We start from the raw sequence: 20,583 nt of genomic DNA, 5'->3' as shown, positions 1-20,583 counted from the left end.
GCCCAGTTACTTTAATTTTACATGCCATTTAAATCCATGTTTTTAGTTGTTTTCCTTTTTTTTTTTAATAGTTCCAAGTTGCTCATTCTGAAATTTCCCAAGCAAGCTATTCATCAGAGGCTTTTTGCAGGATTTTAGAAAAGTATTTTGCTCTCTTAGGGTAGGAAAAGTATTTTATTATGTGTGGGTAGGGGGGATGCGGCAGGAAATGGATAGAATTAAGCTACCTTTTATTTGAAAAGCTTTGAAACTTTCATGCTTCTGGCTGACTTCCTGTATGAGTGCTGAGGAGTTGTCCTTTTAATTTGAGGATGTGTATTTTGTTGCACTGGTGAAAATAGTCTTCCAATTTGGCCAAAAAATATTTGCAAAAATGATTTGTACGTGCTCCTTTGCACTTCAGCATCTGAAATCTCCAGAGACTCTGTGCAATACGTGTGTCTCAATGTACTGCTCCTAATGCTCTGCAGGGTTTTCACGTTCTGTTTGTTGTGATCCTACAGTCTTAACTTGCTGCTGAAAGATCACAGTTCTACCACTATCACTTGTACTGTTAGCTGAAGAGCAGAGGTCTGTGTTAAGGGTTTAAAGACTCCATCTAACTAAAGGATTCCTATATGCATGTAGATAGGATGCTGCGTGAGGAAGATCCTTTCAGTGTAGGAACATTACAAGCTGTATTGAAAGGACATGACTGCCACATTCAAAGGCCTTATTTATTGCATGTTCAAATACTGTTCTGGAGACGGATTTCTTACTTCCCCTTGACCATTTCTGTGATGCTTGTTAGTGCAGCATCTGAATGCATAGTAAGCGTTAATTTATTCATATCACAGTAATGTAAGGAAGTGTTATAAATTCACATGGAGAGGCAAGGCAAGACTAAGGATTAACGTGTCCAATAATCTTGATCCTACATGTGTCAGCATTTTGGGGCAGAGTTTCCTTATGCAGAAAGAACATCTCTGCTCTTCCATTTTCAAAATTGAATGCTTTGTCTCTGTAAATTCAAAGTTTCTAGGTATGAAGATGGGGAACTGGAACTTGAGGGGTCTACATGGTTTGACTGAAGAGACTTAGTGTTATGTGTGAATTCTGTAGGAGACCAGATTTATAATCCAGACCTATAGAGCTGCATTCAGCTGTCTTACTGTGAGACCATCTTTACTCATTGTACGTGCATCTCTCTCTGCTTTTCTGCAGCAAACAAGTCCCCTGCTAACTCTGTATGCTTCCCAGCCTGTCTGTTCTGTGGTGTCGTGCAAGGCAGTTAGTGCAGCATCTGAATGCACATCTTCTGCTGATATGGCAGTGCTTAAAATGTATGCCACACCGTTTTGGGAGGATGGTGACCCAGACAAAATCTGTAATGGACTGCCACGGCAACTTTTTACAAGTTGGTGTGACATTAACTGTTATCAGAATAGTCATATTCGCAGTCTAGCGTGGATGAAAGAAGACTGTAGAGATGCTTGCATAGTCTTATCTCCCAGAAAGTCAAAAGTCTGCTTTGGTGAGCATGAACTAAAAAGTTCAACTGTTGAACATAATTCTAAAGTTTGGCTTTTGTTTGAGAGCCATTTTCCTCTTGAGGGATACTCAGAAGACTAAATTGCTTTCTAGGTCAGATGGCTGCATCAGTATTCCATCTGGTGAAGTGAAACTTCTTGGAGTTCATGTAGAATACACTTTTCTTGCACACTCTTTTCATACCAGTGCCACCAGACAGTAATGTGACAGGATCATAGAATCACAGAATGGTTTGGATTGGAAGGGACCTCAAAGATCATCTAGTTCCAACCCCCCTGCCATGGGCAGGGGCACCTTCCGCTAGACCAGGTTGCTCAAAGCCCCATCCAACCTGGCCTTGAACACTCCCAGGGATGGGGCATCCACAGCTTTTCTGGGCAACCTGTTCCAGTGCCTCACCACCCCCACAGTGAAGAATTTCTTCCTTATATCTAATCTAAGTCTACCCTCTTTCAGTTTAAAGCCGTTACCCCTTGTCCTATTGCTACATCCCCTTGTAAAAAGTCCCTCTCCGGCTTTCTGGTGGGCCCCCTTCAGGTACTGGAAGGCTGCTATAAGGTCTTCCCAGAGCCTTCCCTTCTCCAGGCTGAACAACCCCAACTCTCCCAGCCTTTCCTCATGGGAGAGGTGTTCCAGCCCTCTGATCATCTTTGTGGCCCTCCTCTGGACTCGCTCCAACAGGTCCATGCCCTTCTTATGTTGGGGGCCCCAGAGCTGGATGCAGTACTCCAGATGGGGTCTCGTGAGAGCAGAGTAGAGGGGGAGAATCACCTCCCTCAGCCTGCTGGTCATGCTTCTTTTGATGCAGCCCAGGATACAGTTGGCTTTCTGGGCTGCAAGCACACATTGCCAGGTCATGTTGAGTTTCTCATCAACCAGCACCCCCAAGTCCTTCTCCTCCGGGCTGCTCTCAATCCATTCTCCACCAGCCTTTATTTGTGCTTGGGATCACCCCGACCTATGTGCACTTGGCCTTGTTGAACTTCATGAGGTTCACATGGGCCCATTTCTCAATCCTGTCAAGGTCCCTCTGGGTGGCATCCCTCCCTCCAGCGTGATGACTGCACCACACAGCTTGGTGTCATCGGCAGACTTGCTGAGTGTGCACTCAATCCCACTGTCCATGTCACTGACAAAGATGTTAAACAGTACCAGTCCCACTACCGACCCCTGAGGAACACCGCTCGTCACTGGTCTCCAGTTGGACATCGAGCCGTTGACCGCGACTCTTCGAGAGCGACCATCCAGCCAATTCCTTATCCACTGAGTGGTCCATCCGTCAAATCCATGTCTCTCCAATTTAGAGACAAGGATGTCTTGTGGGACAGTGTCAAATGCTTTGCACAAGTCCAGGTAGTTGACATCTTCCCTTATCCATCAATGCTGTAACCCCATTGTAGAAGGCCACCAAATTTGTCAGGCACAATTTGCCCTTAGTGAAGCCATGTTGGCTGTCACCAATCACCTCCTTATTTTCCATGTGCCTTAGCATAGTTTCCAGGAGGATCTGCTCCACGATCTTGCCGGGCACAGAGGTGAGACTGACTGGCCTGTAGTTCCCTGGGTATTCCTTTTTTCCCTTTTTAAAAATGGGGGTTATGTTTCCCCTTTTCCAGTCAGTGGGAACTTCACCAGACTGCCACGACTTCTCAAATATGATGGATAGTGGTTTAGCAACTTCATCCGCCAGTTCCCTCAGGACCTGCGGATGCATCTTGTCAGGTCCCATGGACTTGTGCACCTTCAGGTGCCTTAGATGGTCTCAAACCTGATCTTCTACAGTGGGTGGTTCTTCATTCTCCCAGTCCCTGCCTTTGCCATCTGCGGCTTGGGCAGTGAGGCTCGAGCACTTGTCAGTGAAGATCGAGGCAAAAAAGTTGTTGAGTACCTCTGCCTTCTCCATATCCCGGGTAACCAGGTCTTCCGTTTCCAGCCCATATTTTCCCTAGTCTTCCTTTTATCACCGACATACCTATAGAAGCTTTTCTTGTTGCCCTTGACATCCCTGGCCAGATTTAATTCTGTCAGGGCTTTAGCTTTCCTAACCTGATCCCTGGCTGCTTGGACAGCTTCTTTGCATTCCTCCCAGGTTACCTGTCCTTGCTTCCACCTACTGTAGACTTCCTTTTAGTGTTTGAGTTTGTTCAGGAGCTCCTTGTTCATCCACGCAGGCCTCCTGGTGTTTTTGCCCGAGTTCCTCTTTGTTGGGATGCATCACTCCTGAGCTTGGAGGAGGTGATCCTTGAATATTACCCAGCTTTCTTGGGTCCCTCTTCCCTCCAGGGTCTTGTCCCATGGCACTCTGCCAAGCAGATCCCTGAAGAGGCCAAAGTCTGCTCTCCTGAAGCCCAGGGTAGTGAGCTTTCTGTGCACTCTCCTTGGTGCCCTAAGGATCTTGAACTCCACCGTTTTGTGGTCACTGCAGCCCAGGCTGCCCTTGAGCTTCACATTTCCCACCAGCCCCTCCTTGCTGGTGAGAACAAGGTCCACCATAGCACCTCTCCTCGTTGGCTTCTCTATCACTTGGAGAAGGCAGTTATCATCAACGCATTCCAGGAACCTCCCACATTGCTTATGCCCTGCCGTGTTGTCCCTCCAACAGGTATCAGGGTGGTTGAAGTCCTCCATGAGGACCAGGGCTTTTGAGCATGAGGCTGCTCCTATCTGTCTATAGAGGGCCTCATCCACTCGGTCTTCCTGGTTGGGTGGCCTGTAGCAGACCCCCACTATAATGTCACCCGTACCTGTACTGCCTTTAATCCTGACCCAAAAGCTCTTGGTCGGCTCCTCATCCATCCCCAGGCAGAGCTCCATGCATTCCAGCTGGTCATTGACATAGAGGGTGACACCCCCTCCTTGTCTCTCCTGCCTGTCCTTCCTCAATAGCCTGTATCCTTCCATTCCAACACTCCCGCCATGTCTCCTTGATGCCAGTAAGATCATAGCCCTGCAGGCATGCGCACCTCTCTAACTCCTCTTGTTTATTCCCCATGCTACGTGCATTTGCATAGAGGCATTTAAGTCAGGCCCCCAGATGAAGCTGACTTACTGGCTGGAGTGGCTGGAATTCTTTCGTGCTGCTCTTCAGGTGCTCTCCTGCTGACCTGTGATCCTTCTCCAGGTTCTGGGCATTTATTGCTGGCACTGGCATTAAACTGGTAGGAGTGGGATGGATTGAGGTTCCCCTCCCCCAGCAGCTTTAGTTTAGGGTTTTGTTTTGGAAAGGATTGTTCTGTTTGGTGTGTAATAAAGGGATGGTGTCAACTTGATTTATTTATTTTTAAAAGAAGATTCTCTGAAATATCCACACAACTAGGATTGCTCTTCCATCTGCTTTTTCTGCTGACTTCGAAGCCTCTTAGAAGGAAGTCTGGCACACGTTTGCAGGATTTTTGAAGCATGGCTATCTGAAACACTTGTATGAAATTTTGTGCAAATTATTAAACAGCACTGCTTTTTGTAGAGGATTTCTGTCCCAAGCTGTCATGATTTTGGGATCAACTCTCCTTGGAGCCTGACTTTTCTGGAGAGGCAGATGATGTGAATATGAGAGCATACCTTGCAGAGTGCCATTTCTGCCTGTTTCAGGTGGGGAGTCATGTTGTGTTCACCTGACAGCTAGCTCAAAGCATAGCGATTCCTGTTTCTAATGTTCTGGAAAAGCAAATGTGAGGTTCAGTGAATTCCTCTGGTTTTCAAGTTTACTTTTAACCATGCTACTGAAGCAGTCTGCATTTTCTTAATTCTTCTACCTATATAATTGTAGGGTGAGAAAGAAGAAAAAAAAAGTGAAAGTATGAGACCATTATGAAGCCTTTAGGTACAGTACAAGGTTTACAGATCTCTTTCTTCTCCCAGAGGATGCCAGCCCCCATCAGACTGCGGGAGTTGATCCGGACCATCCGGACAGCAAGAACCCAGGCAGAAGAGCGTGAGATGATCCAAAAGGAATGTGCTGCTATCCGGTCATCCTTCCGAGAGGAAGATAACACATACCGATGCAGAAATGTGGCAAAGCTGCTGTATATGCACATGCTGGGATACCCTGCACATTTTGGACAGGTACGTCAGAGTTCAGTGCTTGCTGTGCTATATGCATATGCCAGTCTGCTTTGTGTGTTTTGGGCACGTTGACTTGTTCAGAGCATTCCTAGCTGCACTTTTGCTGTCTGCTCTTTGGGATGTTTTGCGGTCCATCTTCACATATGTTCTGAACCTACATTAGTTAGTTTTGACTTTGTTAGTGACATCTGCTGTTAGGAGACTTACGTATTTTGTTATGAAACTTTGGGTTAGTCTGCTTCTGCCAGACTGTCTGCTCCTCGCCACCCATGTTTCTGCAGAGCAGTAGTTCTTAAACCATAGTCCAGTACATATGGATATTTCTAGATGGGTTCAAAACAGCACTTTAGAGTTCTGTGTCTGATGGAAAGTAACCAATGCTTCAAAGGAGGTTCTATACCCTTTTCCTTCTAAAGCAATCTATTCTGGGCAGATAAGAGCTGGTCTGTTCCCAGCAATAAGAAATTAGTGTTCCTTATCCCCATCTTAGTGAGGTGACTTGGAGAATGCTTGTATGAGTTTTCCATCTCTTGGCTTCTTTTTGACACGCTTTTTTTGACACAGGTAGATTGTGGAAAAGGGAGACGGGAAGATGGGAGTTCTTGATCTACAAGATGTCCTTCAAGTTGAACTTTGCTTAGTCTTTGGGGCATAGTCTGTTTTGCTTAGAAGTCAGTAAGTGTCCTGTTAGTAGTAATCTAATCTAGGCCTTCCATAAAGCTAAATAAAAAGTCAAATTGTTGTATCCCTTAAAGTAGCTTCATCTCTTGGTAAATCCAATCATGAATGGATAGACACCCAATCCTGACATGTTTCACTGAAACAGTAAACTCAAACCACTGAAATCAAATTCCAAATTGTCTTAGCGTTAGGGAGTGAGTCTGGGCTGTGCTATTGCATATGAAGTGTATCATCTTACTTCTACATCGTTGGATTCTTCTCACAGAATAACGAGTTGTTGCATAAGAGCAAGTGAATTTGTGTATTATCCTGTTCTTAACACTTCACATAGCCAGGCTCCCTGGTCCAAGAGAAACTTCCTGTCACAAAAATTAAGGCTAAGTATCGAAGAGCTGCAAGAAGAATGAAAAGTGTTACAGATAAGTGTCATCTAGAATTTCTACATTTGACCTATGTTAGGAACATGTTTAAATTTTATTGGGATTATTTTATTTTGTTACTCAAGTATTCCATATATGGAAGATTAGACCAGATATCTAATAATTTTTCAGTTTCTGCTTTGGTCAGTAATAGTAAATTACCTCTTCACTCTCAGTGGAAGAAGGATAAAACAGATTATTCAATATCTATTATTGCCAGGGTTGCTACATCTCAAACAGAAGCGTCTGTGCTGACTGTTTTGGGAACAGAGTACTTCATTTGATGGCGTTGGTTCTCATGTAGTTTATCAGCTACACTTTCAGGAAGGTATAGGGCCCAAGGCTGAGAAGGGATTTTAACAAGTATTCTCCAAGTGAGTAAGTTGCAGACCTTTGCATGTCCTCAATGCTTGTAACTGGAAGGAATCCTTCAAAGTGCTAATGTTGTGTAGGTGGAGTATAGTTTGTGTGAGTTGGGGACCTGTTGAAGACACATGCTGTTCCAGCAGTGGAGTCTTGTAGATAGACAGTCCAACATTGTAGACAGGAAGTTTCTGAGAGTGACAGGGCAGGAAATAGGTATTGGTGAAAAACAGAAGAGCGCCATAGGCTGTGTTAGACAGTCTCTCTTAAAGATGTAAGCAGACATCTGACTTCAGCTAACAGTGTGGATGGGGTAACCAGTAATAAAAGATAATTTAGAGAAGATGTTAGAAGTAGTGGATGGTTGATCTACTTCTTTTCAAGCCAGGGATCCTCAACTTTGACCCAGGATATCTTGTACAGAAATATGAGCATGAGTACCATATTTAGCCAGTGCATGCTGAGATGCACTGGATGGCAAGCTGTCTCTTGAGCATGTGCAAAGGCCATTTGTGCAGCCTGGGCAAATGGTCAAATAACATTATTATTATTATTATTATTATTATTATTATTATTATTATTATTATTATTGTCGTTATTATTGTCATTATTTCTACTTGCAAAAAAAAATCCAGTTGGAAGAGTGACTATGTCAGTAAAAACTTGGGTAAGTTGTAGTCTGGCTATATGCCTGTATCATATCCAGCTTTACTGATGTATCTGTTACAGTACTGATGTAGCAGATTTTATTTGTTCCTTTGAATGAAATGGATATAATGGTATAAAGATCTCTTCCACTAATTAGACCTAATAAGAGCTTCAGCTGATCATGTTTCTCAGTATTGCTGTGTATGAAGCTAGTTTGCATGTATTTGTATACAAGTGAAACAAGAACTCATCAGCTTTTCACGGGGTAAATTTCAATAATATCTTTCAAATTCAGAAGTACTAAAATATATCTTACAGTATCTGTTGCAGTCATTAGTTTTCTTCTGCTTTTTCTTAGTTGTTTGTCTTCTGCCTTTGTTGGCTCTTACAGTGTAGCTTAGATGTCATCAATTCTACATTGCATTTTTGCAGAGGGTTGTATAAGAAAGCATCTTGTAAACATGTGGAAAAAAGTTGGTTCAGAGGTGCCTTATTCTCTTACAGAAAGCACTGGGAAGATAAGAGGTCAATATCTAGTGTTCTGTACCTTATCCCTGGTTGATCTTGCCCATTTGTGCAAGTTCAGTTATCCTTGTGGATGACTGATCTCATTGTTCAGAGGTGTTTCTTTATTCTAGATTTTCAGCCCCTTTAAACCTAGCAAACTGGATTAGCTTTCTTTCAAGCTTTTTCTTATCAGTTTGTCACCCTGCACTAGCTGGGTGTTCATATGTGACAACTTCTTGCATAGCTGAGTTGTATGTTCTGATGCCATGCAGTTGTGAAAACTTGTCAGTGGCTAGGCCATAGCACTTATTTTCTCTGGCACATCAACTTTAATTTTCTTATCAGTATCCTGTACATCTTCACCCTCCTGATGTGTGTGTGCTTCTTGCATCTCACCTGTGTCTGTTGCCCTGTTCAAGCTTCCCTATAGCTAGGGACCATGAAAAACTTTTCATGATGCCCTGTATTTTTGCCTGTGCATGCCCCCTTTACTTCCTTTAAAATGGATCTGTTGAAAGCTTTGTCTGATCCCTCCTTAAACCCATTGTGTATGCTTACTTGCTGCCCTGGCTAATTTGTAAAGACTTACAGGATGTGTTTGTGAGGGATAGGTCTCTTGCCTGTTTTGAGAAGCCATTTCTGCTACTTCCTGTCTGGAAAATAGAGATTGATTATACTTGATTAATTATCTGTTAGAGAAAAATATTTTAGTGCGTAGTAATGTCAGAATATCTCTGTGGTTGATGTCTCTCTTCACAGTAAGAAAGTGTTAAGTTTAAAAATGGGTTAGCAATTAAATTCTTAATCAGCTGAGTGCCGGTGGCAGCGATGCATGTTACCTTCAGGATCTCCTTTATGCTATTGAACACAGTTGACCTTTCTACATGGTGAAAGGGAAGCTTGTAGTGGCTACAATGCATATGATTTTAGTCAAACTTCAGGTGTTCAAATAGAGATTACAGAGCAGCACAAAAACTTAACTGTCTCTGACTGTATCTAAGGTTTACCTAGCTAGCAAGTTAGTTACAGATCATAAAAAAATGGTTTTGACAACTTAACTTACAGAGCATTGATCCTCTCTCTGGTAGGTAGATGAACCCACTTAAGCCTGGTCCAGAAGTTTCCAGTGCATATCAAATATGACACGTGATCTAAATTTCCAGACCTTTACTGTTTTGTTTTTAATCATGGATCTCTTGTCTCTATAAATATGTTATCTTTTACTTTTGTGATCTGACATAAACACACGTCTGGTATATTTGAGGTCATGGAAGGCCAACAGTGTCTGGCTACTTCAAGATGCAGGAGCTGCTAATGACTTTTCTGCTGGCTTGCTGGGAGCTTTGGGCAGGTCACTTAACCTTTCTTTGTTTTCCACATCACCAAAATGGGAATAAAATATACTTTTAAAAATGCATTCTGAGAGACCTAAATGAGTAAACATCAAAATTCAAACTGTTTCTCTTCTAGCTAAGAAGTAGTTTAAGCTAATTGTCTTTTTTTTTCTTCTTTTTTCCTTTTTTTTTTTCCTCCAGTTGGAGTGCCTCAAGCTCATTGCCTCTCAGAAATTCACAGACAAGCGCATTGGGTATTTAGGTGCCATGTTGCTGCTGGATGAGAGACAGGATGTCCATCTTCTTATGACCAATTGCATCAAGAAGTAAGGGTACCACCTCTCTCTCCATCAACACATGCTTTGAGGTTTCAGGATCTGAAAGTACACTCCTAACAGTGATATTTTGAGTACTTTAGTTTTTTTCCCTTGTGTTAGAAAACTGGTATCTTCAATTTGTTGTATGCTGTCGACCGTACAAGACTGTTCTAGTATTGTACTGTATTGGATGATCCTGTCTAGCTTTCTTAGAGGGAAGAGAATATAAAATTATATTGGTCCTGAAGAGGTGTATGTGGCAAACAGCACTTCATGTAACTACCGTTACAGAATGGTAGTATGTGTTTCTGGAGGTCATGTTAAGATAAATAAAATCAGGAAGATGAAATGACCACAGTAAGCTGCTCAGCCAGTTCAGAAGACCTTTAATTGTTGTAAAGAACACTCTTTCATTTCTGTAAATTAGTTATCTTTCAGCTTGCAGTGGGAAGGAGCCAGGTGAGCAGTAATGCAGCATCAATAAAGGTCCATGCACCTTTTAAATATGATTGAATCAGGATGTTTTTATAATACTGTTAAAACTTTGTAGGCTTTACTGGCTGTCATATGTCACAAAGTCATATCTGTTGCTGCAGCCATGTTGTCCTATGTTTGTTTACTTCTGCTGACGAGCTCTGAAGAGTTGTCTGACTTCAAGGATCAAGGCTGTGTATCCTGCGTTCTTTTTAAGGTTGGCCTAATGGTCCTGATGAATGGTTTTCCTTGGAAGCAAGGCAGCAACTTGGGATGTGCTGTCTGCTTGGCATCTTGCTGAAATCAGACAAGAGGGGATGGAAAATAATCTTTTTATTTTTACTTTTTTTTTCCTCTCAGCAAAATGCTATTAAACTGGGACTGTTTTACATTATCGTTTAGTAGATGATTAGTGCATTTCCAATAACACTCCTTTTCAAGATGGATGGGAGCAGGAGTGGAACAACTGGGGTCTAGTTGATTTATCCAAATGCCTGCTTGGTTGTGTGTGGTGTGTCTGTTTTTATTATTATTTACTTTTGGAACATAAGCCTCCCAGATATTAGCAAGTAAAGTATTGATCTTCAGTTAGACTGTGGCCTCAAAGTACTTGGAAAGAAACTTGGCAAAACTGCAGGCCTGAGGATCTGCTAACTTTGGACCTAGTGTCCAGGAGAGAAGAGACATTTGGCTAAAGATTTTTCATTGAAATGTTATACCTGTGAGGCTCCTCCGTTAGAACCAGGCTGCTAGGTTAACACCTCTTTTGATTGTTTATGCTAAAATGAATTTGTGTGGTAAGGGTGTAGTGAGTTTGAACTGAAAATGGGTCAGACTGAAGCTGAACAAAACTGGTGGACGGCTTCCCATCACCTCAGTGGGTTGTTTATTGCTTTCTGCTTTGGCTTCTGTATCTACCACTTTGTCTTACTTTTATCTAGACATTAAGGTATTTGATTTATGGCATTGTCTTTCATTATTTTATAGCAAGACCTAGATCTTTGATACAAAAAAAGTGAGCACCCTTGTGAAGCACATACTTGCTATACACACAGCTTTATATAGCTGCCAAAAATTTGTTAAAGGAAGGAAACAAAAAAACAACCCATTTAGTGGCATGTGCTGTCTGTTCCTTCATCTGCATGTTGCCATAGCTGCTTGATGTTACAACCAGAACACTGTCTCTTGCTTTTCTGTATGTTGTGCACATTTGGTTACGTACCACTAGTTTCCCCTGCTCTCCCATCATGCAATCCCCAGCTCCCCTGGCTTCCCAAACCAGGAACCGTATTTTTTACTTTCTTCAGCATTGAATCCTGGATACTGTGGCGACATGAGTAACAAATAGTCTGATGGAAAAGTAGTGTGGAAATCCATTTTAAAGGCTGATGGGATTGCCACGTGAAAGCTATGTCATTGTCTTGTACTTAGTGTGACATTGGTAGCTGGCCTCATGAATAGCATCTACTGTTAGGTGGTTTAACTTCTTGACCGCTTTTTGCAACTTCCTGGGGCATATGAATAGTTAGGATTGCTAAACAAAATTCCTGTATGGATTATTTTCAAGGTGTGTGAGTGGTGGGGTTTGTGGTTTTCACTCAGGATAGAAGATATTTTTACATTGATTTTTATATACTGTTTGGTTTGTAAATGCAGAAGCTAAAGCCTATCCTAGAACATGTTTAAACTGGGACAACCTAGAGTCACTGCAGGACTGTACTTCATATTAGGTTCTTTTCTGCATGCAAGTTACAAAATACAATGTTTTGTGTTTACTTTAGAAGTTTAATGGAATTCTGTGTGGTCTTCCTTCTTCTCAGCTCAATCCCTGGATACCCACCTGATAGTTTTAACCAAGTGTTTTATCTTCATAATTGAGGATTCTAAGTAGAAGTAGTAGCAAACCCTGTGGTACATGCACTCAAAGCTGCTATTGCTCCTAAGTCGTGCTCCCAAATAGCTGAGAATCTGCAGAGTTCTTCTGGGCCACATGTGCAGCTGGTTAGATGACTGTAGATATAGATGCCTTTTCTTGTGTGTTCAGGTTCTCTGTGTGCATGCTGATTGGCTTTTTTTTGTTCTCCTTTACAGTGACCTTAATCACAGCACGCAATATGTGCAGGGGCTGGCACTCTGCACTCTTGGCTGCATGGGCTCCTCAGAAATGTGCAGAGACCTTGCAGGAGAGGTGGAAAAGCTCCTCAAAACTTCCAACTCCTATCTTAGGAAGAAGGTACTTCAGGGAACTTTTGAATACTTTGTTATGGATTAAAACTCAAGGTTGATCGGATACCTTGCTAATATCTGGAATACTAGATGGCTTGGATCACACTGGCTGAGTATTTTCCCAGTGTGCAAGACAGGTCAAAACTCTGTCTATCTATAGCAGGAATGTGTGTAAGCCTCTAAAAGACAAGCCTCCAACAGGTGAGGCAGTTGTTTCTATTTTGATACTCTCTACCTTAAGGTTATTGATGGTAATGTGAACACCTGCCTGTTCACAGACATTAACCCCAAACTTCTAGTCATCAGGTTTATTTCTATATCTTCTCAGATAAGTCCAGAGAAACTTTGATCATTAACAGTGCAGGCTGATATCTGAAGATTTGAATGTATTTGATCTCTTCTGTTGATGATGATGACAGTAGAATGTGAGATAGAAAAGTTAAGGGCTTGAAATGGGCAAACAATTATAAATTGTCTTGTTTACATAGCAGGTGTGTCGTAGCATCTGCAAAGTGTAATCACCCTTGTTCTTTTAAATTTATTTCATTGTTAAGTCTTGGGGAGGGTGGGAAGCAGTAAGATTTAGGAAGAGATGCATTGTTACTTCTTTGTCTAGCGTGGGATCTAGAGAGAGACTGGGGAGAAAGCAATGCTAAGAGGTATTGCTGTGTTCTGGGAAGAGGCCCTCAGTGTGCTTGATGCTCAAGCAGCTGCAAAGAATAGTGTCTCCTGTTGCTTCTGCAACCTAGAAGAAGTAGGCAATTTTTTTGCAGTATACTTCTGTTTTTCATAGGATCCATCAGCTGCAGGAGGAAGTTATTTTGTGGGGAAGGAGATGATATTCAAGGGAAAGAAAATGAGCCATAAATTTGACAAAAATTTCATTATTTGCTTCCAATGCATTATTCCCTCCCTTGCAACAGGAAGACAGACTGAAGTAGCCCTGTTAAAGGCAGAGCTGCTTTGCAGTTAATATCGTTTCTGAAGTGAATAATGTAAAAATGAACCATTGCTAGTGGAAGTATTACTTTGTAGCTCAGTGCCTTTTTTCCCCTCCTCACTCATAGTTTTATTAAACTCTTCTCTGTGATGCTGTCTAGTATCACTTGTAATAGAGAGATGGAAAAATGTGCTACAAACTTTCCAGGCCTTTGTATATAATGAAATTTGTGATAGTTCCCACTGTGCTAGATGTTCTCGAAGCATATATTGTTGTCATTACAGTATGTACTAACAGAGCTGTTTTTCCTATACAGGCAGCATTGTGTGCTGTTCATGTCATTAGAAAGGTGCCTGAACTCATGGAGATGTTCCTGCCAGCCACCAAAAACTTGCTGAATGAGAAGAACCATGGTAATATCCGAGACTCTAGTTAGCAAGGCTATGCCATCCTTTACAGGATGGTGCACTTGCTACCTAAGCCTTTTGTTTGGAAGGAACTCTAGAGGTGTATTTGTATGATTTGTTTCTTCCCATTTCTATGCAGTCAAAGCAGATGTCATTGAGAAGGAAGGGATGTGTATGACTGCTAGTCAGCAGGACTTTTACATGGCATAGGTGACAAAAGGAACACTTTCACTATTTTTTGATAGACTTCAGAGTGGGTAGAATGGGAAAGTGTGTGATTTTTATCCAATACACTGCCTAAAAGGGACTGTAGAGGGCATTTTTTTAGGGTTTTTTTGTCTTCTGTTAGCATAGCAGTATAGGATTCTCTGACATCATTTTAGCAGGCATTCCCAGGACTGGGATACCTACATCCCTGTCAGAAAAGAATCTTTCTTCAGTGCTGTTTTTCCATCAGAACTACATCATAAAACAGATTCTCACTTTAACAGTCTTTTGCGAGATTATTCTGTTTTAATGCTTTTTCTTGCACAACTGCTTCTAGAAAACTATTTAAAGAGAAATACTAATATTAACACCTTGACTAATTTGTATCAAGCCTAGTGCTCACTTCCCAAAGTCTTAGTCCTGTGGCACATCTGCAATGAGCATGTGCCTTAAGAAAATAGGTGGGTGTACTAGGATTTCTACAGTAGATGTTTGCAGTGCTGAAAACCCATTACAGGGAGAAGTTCTGTCTCAAGACAGGGTAGTTGTGAGTGCCAACAGTACTAACGGGCCATAGTAGCTTCCTGAGAAGCTATTGTTTCTTTTTTTTTTTTTGCTGCATGTGTTGTAAACCTTTGAGGTACAGGACAGATTGCATGTGGAATGTAGTTCGTGTGCATGCAGCTAGTTTACCTTGATTTAAAATGTGATGATCAGAACATTTAGACCAGGCATTGCTTCAAATAGGCAATGGTCTGTAAGACTCTTCGTCAGTAAGTGATGCCTACATGGTCCAGCTTGGTAGCGTGAGATACTCTGTCTTTATCTTATGCAACCCTGAAAAGATGAGAGCTGTTCTGTTCCCTCTTTAAAGGTGGGAACACTCCTCTTCAAGCCTTGGCCAAGCAGAGAATTGAGTCTAGGTTCACCTGAATTCAAGAACTGGATCATCCTTTCTGCTTTCCTCATCCTTAAAAATCATCATCTCCTTTCCCAGCAGTCTTAGCCATGGGCTTTGCGTTGAGCTCTCTCTGAAGCAGAATATATATGAAACCCTTTTAGCAGCCTCTTGGGAGGTCTCAGTGATAAGTAAGCAGTGTCAGTGTTAAGAAAGCTGTGACACAAGCTTTATAGATAGATATTTATGTACTTCAAAACAGATTTTTAGATAGAACCTGCAATAGGTCAGAAAGCTGCATAGCTTGTGGAATATAAATGTCATCTTCTCTGTAGAAAATGCCTATTAAGCAGGTTTCTAGTCTCTTTCTGAGTCAGGAGCTCTCCAGTGCAGACTTAACAGCTACAGAAAATGAACAGCTGAAAAAGTTAGCATCTGAGAAGGATTGCTCTGTTACAGCTGGATGCGGATGTAAAATAATGCTCATTGTTGAAGTTTCATGCTTAACCTGTTAGTGAGATATAACCTTGTAATCTAGCATTGACATCTAGTTAAATGGTTTGTAACTGACATGCCTTTTCTAACTATTTTCAGAGACGCTTTGACTGGGTTTTGTTAAGGCAGGACACGCAGCAGCTGGTTGCCAATGCGCAGACACTGGCTTGACCAAGCAGTCTACTATAATCTTTCACTAGACTGAGTTCTGAGACCGTCTGAGGAAGGCCCAATTCAGGTCACAGAAAGTTGGCTAGGGTACCCAAATCAGAAGAGAAAATCAGGAAGCATGAGGAGCCCAACACCTACAATGCAATTAATGCATACTGTCCTTCTACAGTCTTATGTTTGTATAGAATCACAGAATGGGTTGGGTTGGAAGGGACCTTAAAGATCATCTAGTCCAACTATGTCTGTTACCATCTGACTGTGTTTAGTATGCAAGGTTCTGCAGACAAAGTCTAATTTCTCTCCTCCTTTGGCCTTTAGTTGCAGCTTTAAGACATGAGCACATTGGTGTCTGCTTTCCCTTGGGCACAGCTACAAGTGCAAATATATTTTGGGGTAGATATGTTGAATTCAAGATGAATTTTTTTTTTTAATGATCTCCTGTTGTTTCCTTATGATCTTTGTCACATGTCTGGAGCCAATGAAATTATGTTAAATGTAGATACTTTTTTCTTTTTCCCCCCCTCACCTTTAGGTGTTCTTCACACATCAGTTGTCCTCCTCACAGAGATGTGTGAGAGAAGCCCAGACATGCTTGCACACTTTAGAAAGGTAAGTGTGAACTGATAATATTGCAGAGTTAATATTCATGGTTTTGTTTGTGATGGGTTGGGGTTTTTTTGTGGGTTTTTTTTTTTTTTTACCGATGTGTCCTCTTAGTCTCCCTAGTGAAAGCAGTGTGCATGTCTTTTAATAAAATCCTTACAACTATTTGGGTGAAGAATTTAATGATGTTTGTTATCAAAATTTTTTAAAAAAATCATTGTTTAGGAATTTTGTGTGTATCTAGCCCTAATCCCCTTCCATAAGTGGGTAACATCAGTCTTAAGACTGTACAGTATGAAACTCATCCTAAACTTAGATTTAAAGTGTCCTCTTCGATGTTCCCTTAGGGTTTTTTTTTCCACTCTTTGTAGCTAATTGCATAGTGACATCGGAATCACGAATGTATTAAACAAAGAGGCAAAGATGAAAAACTGAGGCTTATACCAACATGCCTCAACCACAGCCACACAATTTTATAAACTCAGGTCAAAAATACCCATTATATCATTTTCCATTTTAACTTAAGGGTTTGAGAGTCAATGTCACTCTTCCTCTTCTGGTTAGGAATGTTTGCTGCTTCTTTCCCCGTTCCCCACCCCCCCAAGCACAAACTTCCTTATGCTGTTTGCTGTGATTTGCTGTGTGGTATTATTGCCATATGAAAGACTACCAATAGAAGGGTAGCTGAAAATTGCATTGATTATGTCATTCTGACTTCTTGGTCAAAGAAGGAGAAATTGAACAAACCTGGTAGAACAGAACTGGCCATTTGCTCCCCTGAAAAATCTTAAAGGTGCTTATTTATCGGCATGCCCAGTTTACTGTTCTTCCTTGGCTTGTCCATATCATTAGGGATTTCAAGCAGTACATCCTCTGATGCATCTTAGTGTTTTGGCATGCATTTTCCTTTGCCCTGATTGTATATGTCAAAGCAGGAATGAAAGTGGGACTAGGGTCATCTTGAAGGAAGCCATCCCTGCTACTAATTGCTAAGTTAAGATGATAGTTGTGGGAAAAGATGATAGTTGTGGGAAAAGAGGGAAGAGCTAAGTCCACAAAATTTAGGTACTAGGTACATTCTTTTCTAGCTATCTCTTGTAGTTGTTTATGCTGTGAATGGTATAACATTGATCTGTCCTTAATGCCTGCTTCGTCTGTTTTGTCCCTTTTGTCTGTTTGGAATCCTGCTGTGTGTTAGAATGAAAAGGTAAGAGTTAATTCTCCTTTGAAATGCCTGCATTGAATCTGTAGATGTTTGTCTCTTGTGAGGCAGTGCCTCTTAATGCCACATTTGTGATTGATGCCACATGCTTAGATCAACTGTACTTGTCTAATGCTTTTTGTGTGTTGGTCTTGTCACTAAACTTCTATACCCATGGCAGCCCTGAATCTCAGTTGTGGCCTTCTCCAAACACGAGCCTGCTTCCCTCAAGCTCCCTCTCATTTGAGGAATGCTTTAGGGAACTTTTTTGTGCCTATGCATACTGTAGCCCTGGGCTTTCTTCTTACCACAAATTGGGCTTTGTGTTTTGCCTGAATCATGGGGCAACTTTGGGTGCTTCCCAAAAGGGACCAGGAGAGGCAGTTACCTAGCTGCCTGTAAGCGGGCTTACCGTGCTGCAAAGAGCTACTGAGTACAGCTGCATTGCTGATATTTTTCGTGGGTGTAATTTGACTACAGAAGATTGGGGGGGTGGCCCCCAACCAATCTCCATGGCTGCAATGTTTCCCTTTGTTTGTCCTGTCCTAAGTCCTGATAACTCTTGCATGTTAGAAGGCAAAGAAAATGTTAATCAGGGTTCCAGGAATGCTCCAGCAGGTCACTCCACTTGTCTGTTACTCTGTCTTGAGGGAAGATGTTGCAGCATTCTTCAGTTTCCTCTTTAAGGCAGATAATAGGAAATTCATGGTTCCTTTTGTTTGTGTATTTTATGAAATGCACGTTTTCAGAGGAGTACGTAATTCCTGAAGAGCGAAGGTAGGAATAAAAAGAGACGATGGGGAAACTCAGCTGATTTTCTTCTTGTACTGTACCACAAATGTACAGGACTTTAGTCCAGAAAACATTGCCCATTTAGTATGTCCACATGCAGATGTTGTGCTCTGTAAGTCACGCTGTGCTTTTGGCACCTTCTGCTACTATCTGTCCTGAATCTGAAGTACCATCTTGATTTGATGTTGTCAGAAGTGGCAGCTTTATTATAAGCAATCTCTGATCTGGTAAAAATTTAGTGTGAATGCAATCCCCGACTCATAGTAGGCATAAATGAATGCAGGAGCAGCCCATCTCAAGGACGGGAAAATTTAAGTCTTAAGGGTGAATCATTGGGAAGGGTTTTGTAGAGAACATTTTGATAAACTGTAATTGTCATGCATGGAGTTGAGAGAAAGAATGATGCTGTCCTGGTGCTAGCCATGCTTCAGGAGTGAAAAATCCACTTAGTGCAGCCACCGTAACACCTCTGTCTAGTTTGTCACCTCATCTCCAGCCAGTGTCTGAATTATTTTAATAATACCAGTACTGACAGGGATAGAAGAAACTTTCTATGGAAGGAATAAAGGTTGTAGAGATCTACATCTCTACATCATCCACCAGGAGTGTTTTTTCTCTTACAGTTCAATGAAAATTAGTCCAGTTTCTGTCTTTCAACCTTAAGATTTTTCATAGGATGTGTTGGAAATGAGCTTCCATTTCATCCCTGAAGACTATTTTGTTACTTATAGCTGCTATGAAGGTTTTTGGAGATAAATAGTAGGTTTGTTATAGCTTGTCTGCTTTAATGATTGGCTTATTTGCCATGTTCTGTCCTAAACTGATTACTTGCTCGGCATGTGTGAGATACTATGGAGAAATTCTATTACGGTTCCTCAGAGCTGCCCTGACAGATGAAGTGCATCGCTAGAGATGCCTAAGATGGAGGGAGTTGAACCAAACTTTTGCAAATAGGTAGCACTTCTTCAAAGCTGTGTACAAGTCTTGAAAGATAACTTATTCCTATGGGTAGATGTCTACTGGGAGACCAGTGCCACCAACATCTGAGGAATCTGAACTGCTTCTGAAAGTTTTTTAGCCCACACAGTTGGAAAGAAACTTTAAAATATGAAGTGTAAGTTGATATGATTTTGTGCTCCTGAATCTGGCATAGTAGCAGTGCTTCCATCAGTTTCTCTGCTATTATGCAGAACCCTTCTGACAGCAGTGAAGCAAAGAGTTTGGTCAGTTTAGTGTTGCTGCTCTTGCCGAGAAGTTTGGGATGAAGAGGAGGAGAATAGACCCTGGAGCAGGGAAGAAGTAGTCTAACCATAGAGCCCTGGGGGAAGGCTGGAGGGAAACTCATTCTCTGCCCTATTTGGAAAGTCTTGGAGGGGAAGCAGATCACAAAGCTTTTCTTTCTAGAAGCTAAGTTGGATGGAGTGTCAAACTTGAAGGAATTGTTAATAATTTACTCTGATCATAGCAGTATAGTACTTGAAAAGATGAAAATGCTTGGCTATGCCTGATGCTTCCGTGGAGATGTATGCTAAAAATGAGTCAGGAGCTAATGTAAAGCTCCCAAGCGAAGTCCTGGAATTAACCATTTTAATAGTCCCAGCACATCCCCTTTTCACGAAGAGAGGAATTTAAGTTGGCATTTCCTCTCAGGTCTCAACTGCCAAGCTCTGGTAGATTTAGTACTTTAAAGATACAATATGGTGCTCAGGTCCCAGCTTAACTGTTTCTAGTTGTGCCCTAGCTAAGCTGTAGGTATTCATATAACATTAGCTGTAGATGTGCCGGTTGAACTTTGTGGAAGAATCCATGGACTGACTTGCTTTCAAATACAAGATTTATTCTTGGAGCTGTACTTCAAAGCTGGGGGTGGAGGTGGGGGGGTGGGGGGGGCAAAGGAACAACACCCTAATGGGACAACTCTCTTCTTCACAGCTTGTTCCCCAATTAGTTCGTATTCTGAAGAACCTTATCATGTCTGGGTATTCACCAGAGCATGATGTGTCTGGGATCAGTGACCCCTTTTTGCAGGTAAGAACTGATGCAAACAATGATTGATAGCTTTAATTCTAGTACTGTGTTTTGAGAGTTAGGTATGATGAGGTGGTTACGTCAGGGCAGCTGTGTTGATTTTAAGATTTTGTGTCTTTGTTAGAGCTGAGTGTGAAAATGCTCTTTATCTACCTTAGTGAAAGACACCTGCTTTAGTTTAAACAGCAGTTGTAGTACTTTGTCATATTATGTGAAGTTGTGACAAAAGGGAGAAGCAGCAACATGTGTTGGTCTTGCAAGGCTGTGCCTAGTGGGTAAT

The 20,583-nt window shown here is 41.7% G+C and overlaps 1 protein-coding gene across 3 annotated transcripts in view; it reads left to right on the top strand.

The window, feature by feature from the left end:
- Window positions 1-20,583, top strand: part of AP1G1 (adaptor related protein complex 1 subunit gamma 1) — a 55,993-nt gene that overhangs the window by 13,836 nt on the left and 21,574 nt on the right. For all 3 annotated transcript variants that reach the window (XM_076348848.1, XM_076348846.1, XM_076348847.1), the window contains 6 exons: window positions 5,389-5,592; window positions 9,746-9,870; window positions 12,427-12,568; window positions 13,818-13,914; window positions 16,212-16,288; window positions 20,208-20,303. In XM_076348848.1, coding sequence (XP_076204963.1) covers window positions 5,392-5,592; window positions 9,746-9,870; window positions 12,427-12,568; window positions 13,818-13,914; window positions 16,212-16,288; window positions 20,208-20,303 — 738 coding nt within the window. In that variant the 5' untranslated portion in view covers window positions 5,389-5,391. The remainder of the gene's footprint in view (window positions 1-5,388; window positions 5,593-9,745; window positions 9,871-12,426; window positions 12,569-13,817; window positions 13,915-16,211; window positions 16,289-20,207; window positions 20,304-20,583) is intronic.

Source organism: Aptenodytes patagonicus, chromosome 11 (assembly GCF_965638725.1).
Source record: "Aptenodytes patagonicus chromosome 11, bAptPat1.pri.cur, whole genome shotgun sequence".
NCBI classification, from domain to species: Eukaryota; Metazoa; Chordata; class Aves; order Sphenisciformes; family Spheniscidae; genus Aptenodytes; species Aptenodytes patagonicus.
The sequence above is the reverse complement of the archived record's forward strand: the minus strand, read 5'-3'. Positions and strand labels throughout refer to the sequence as shown.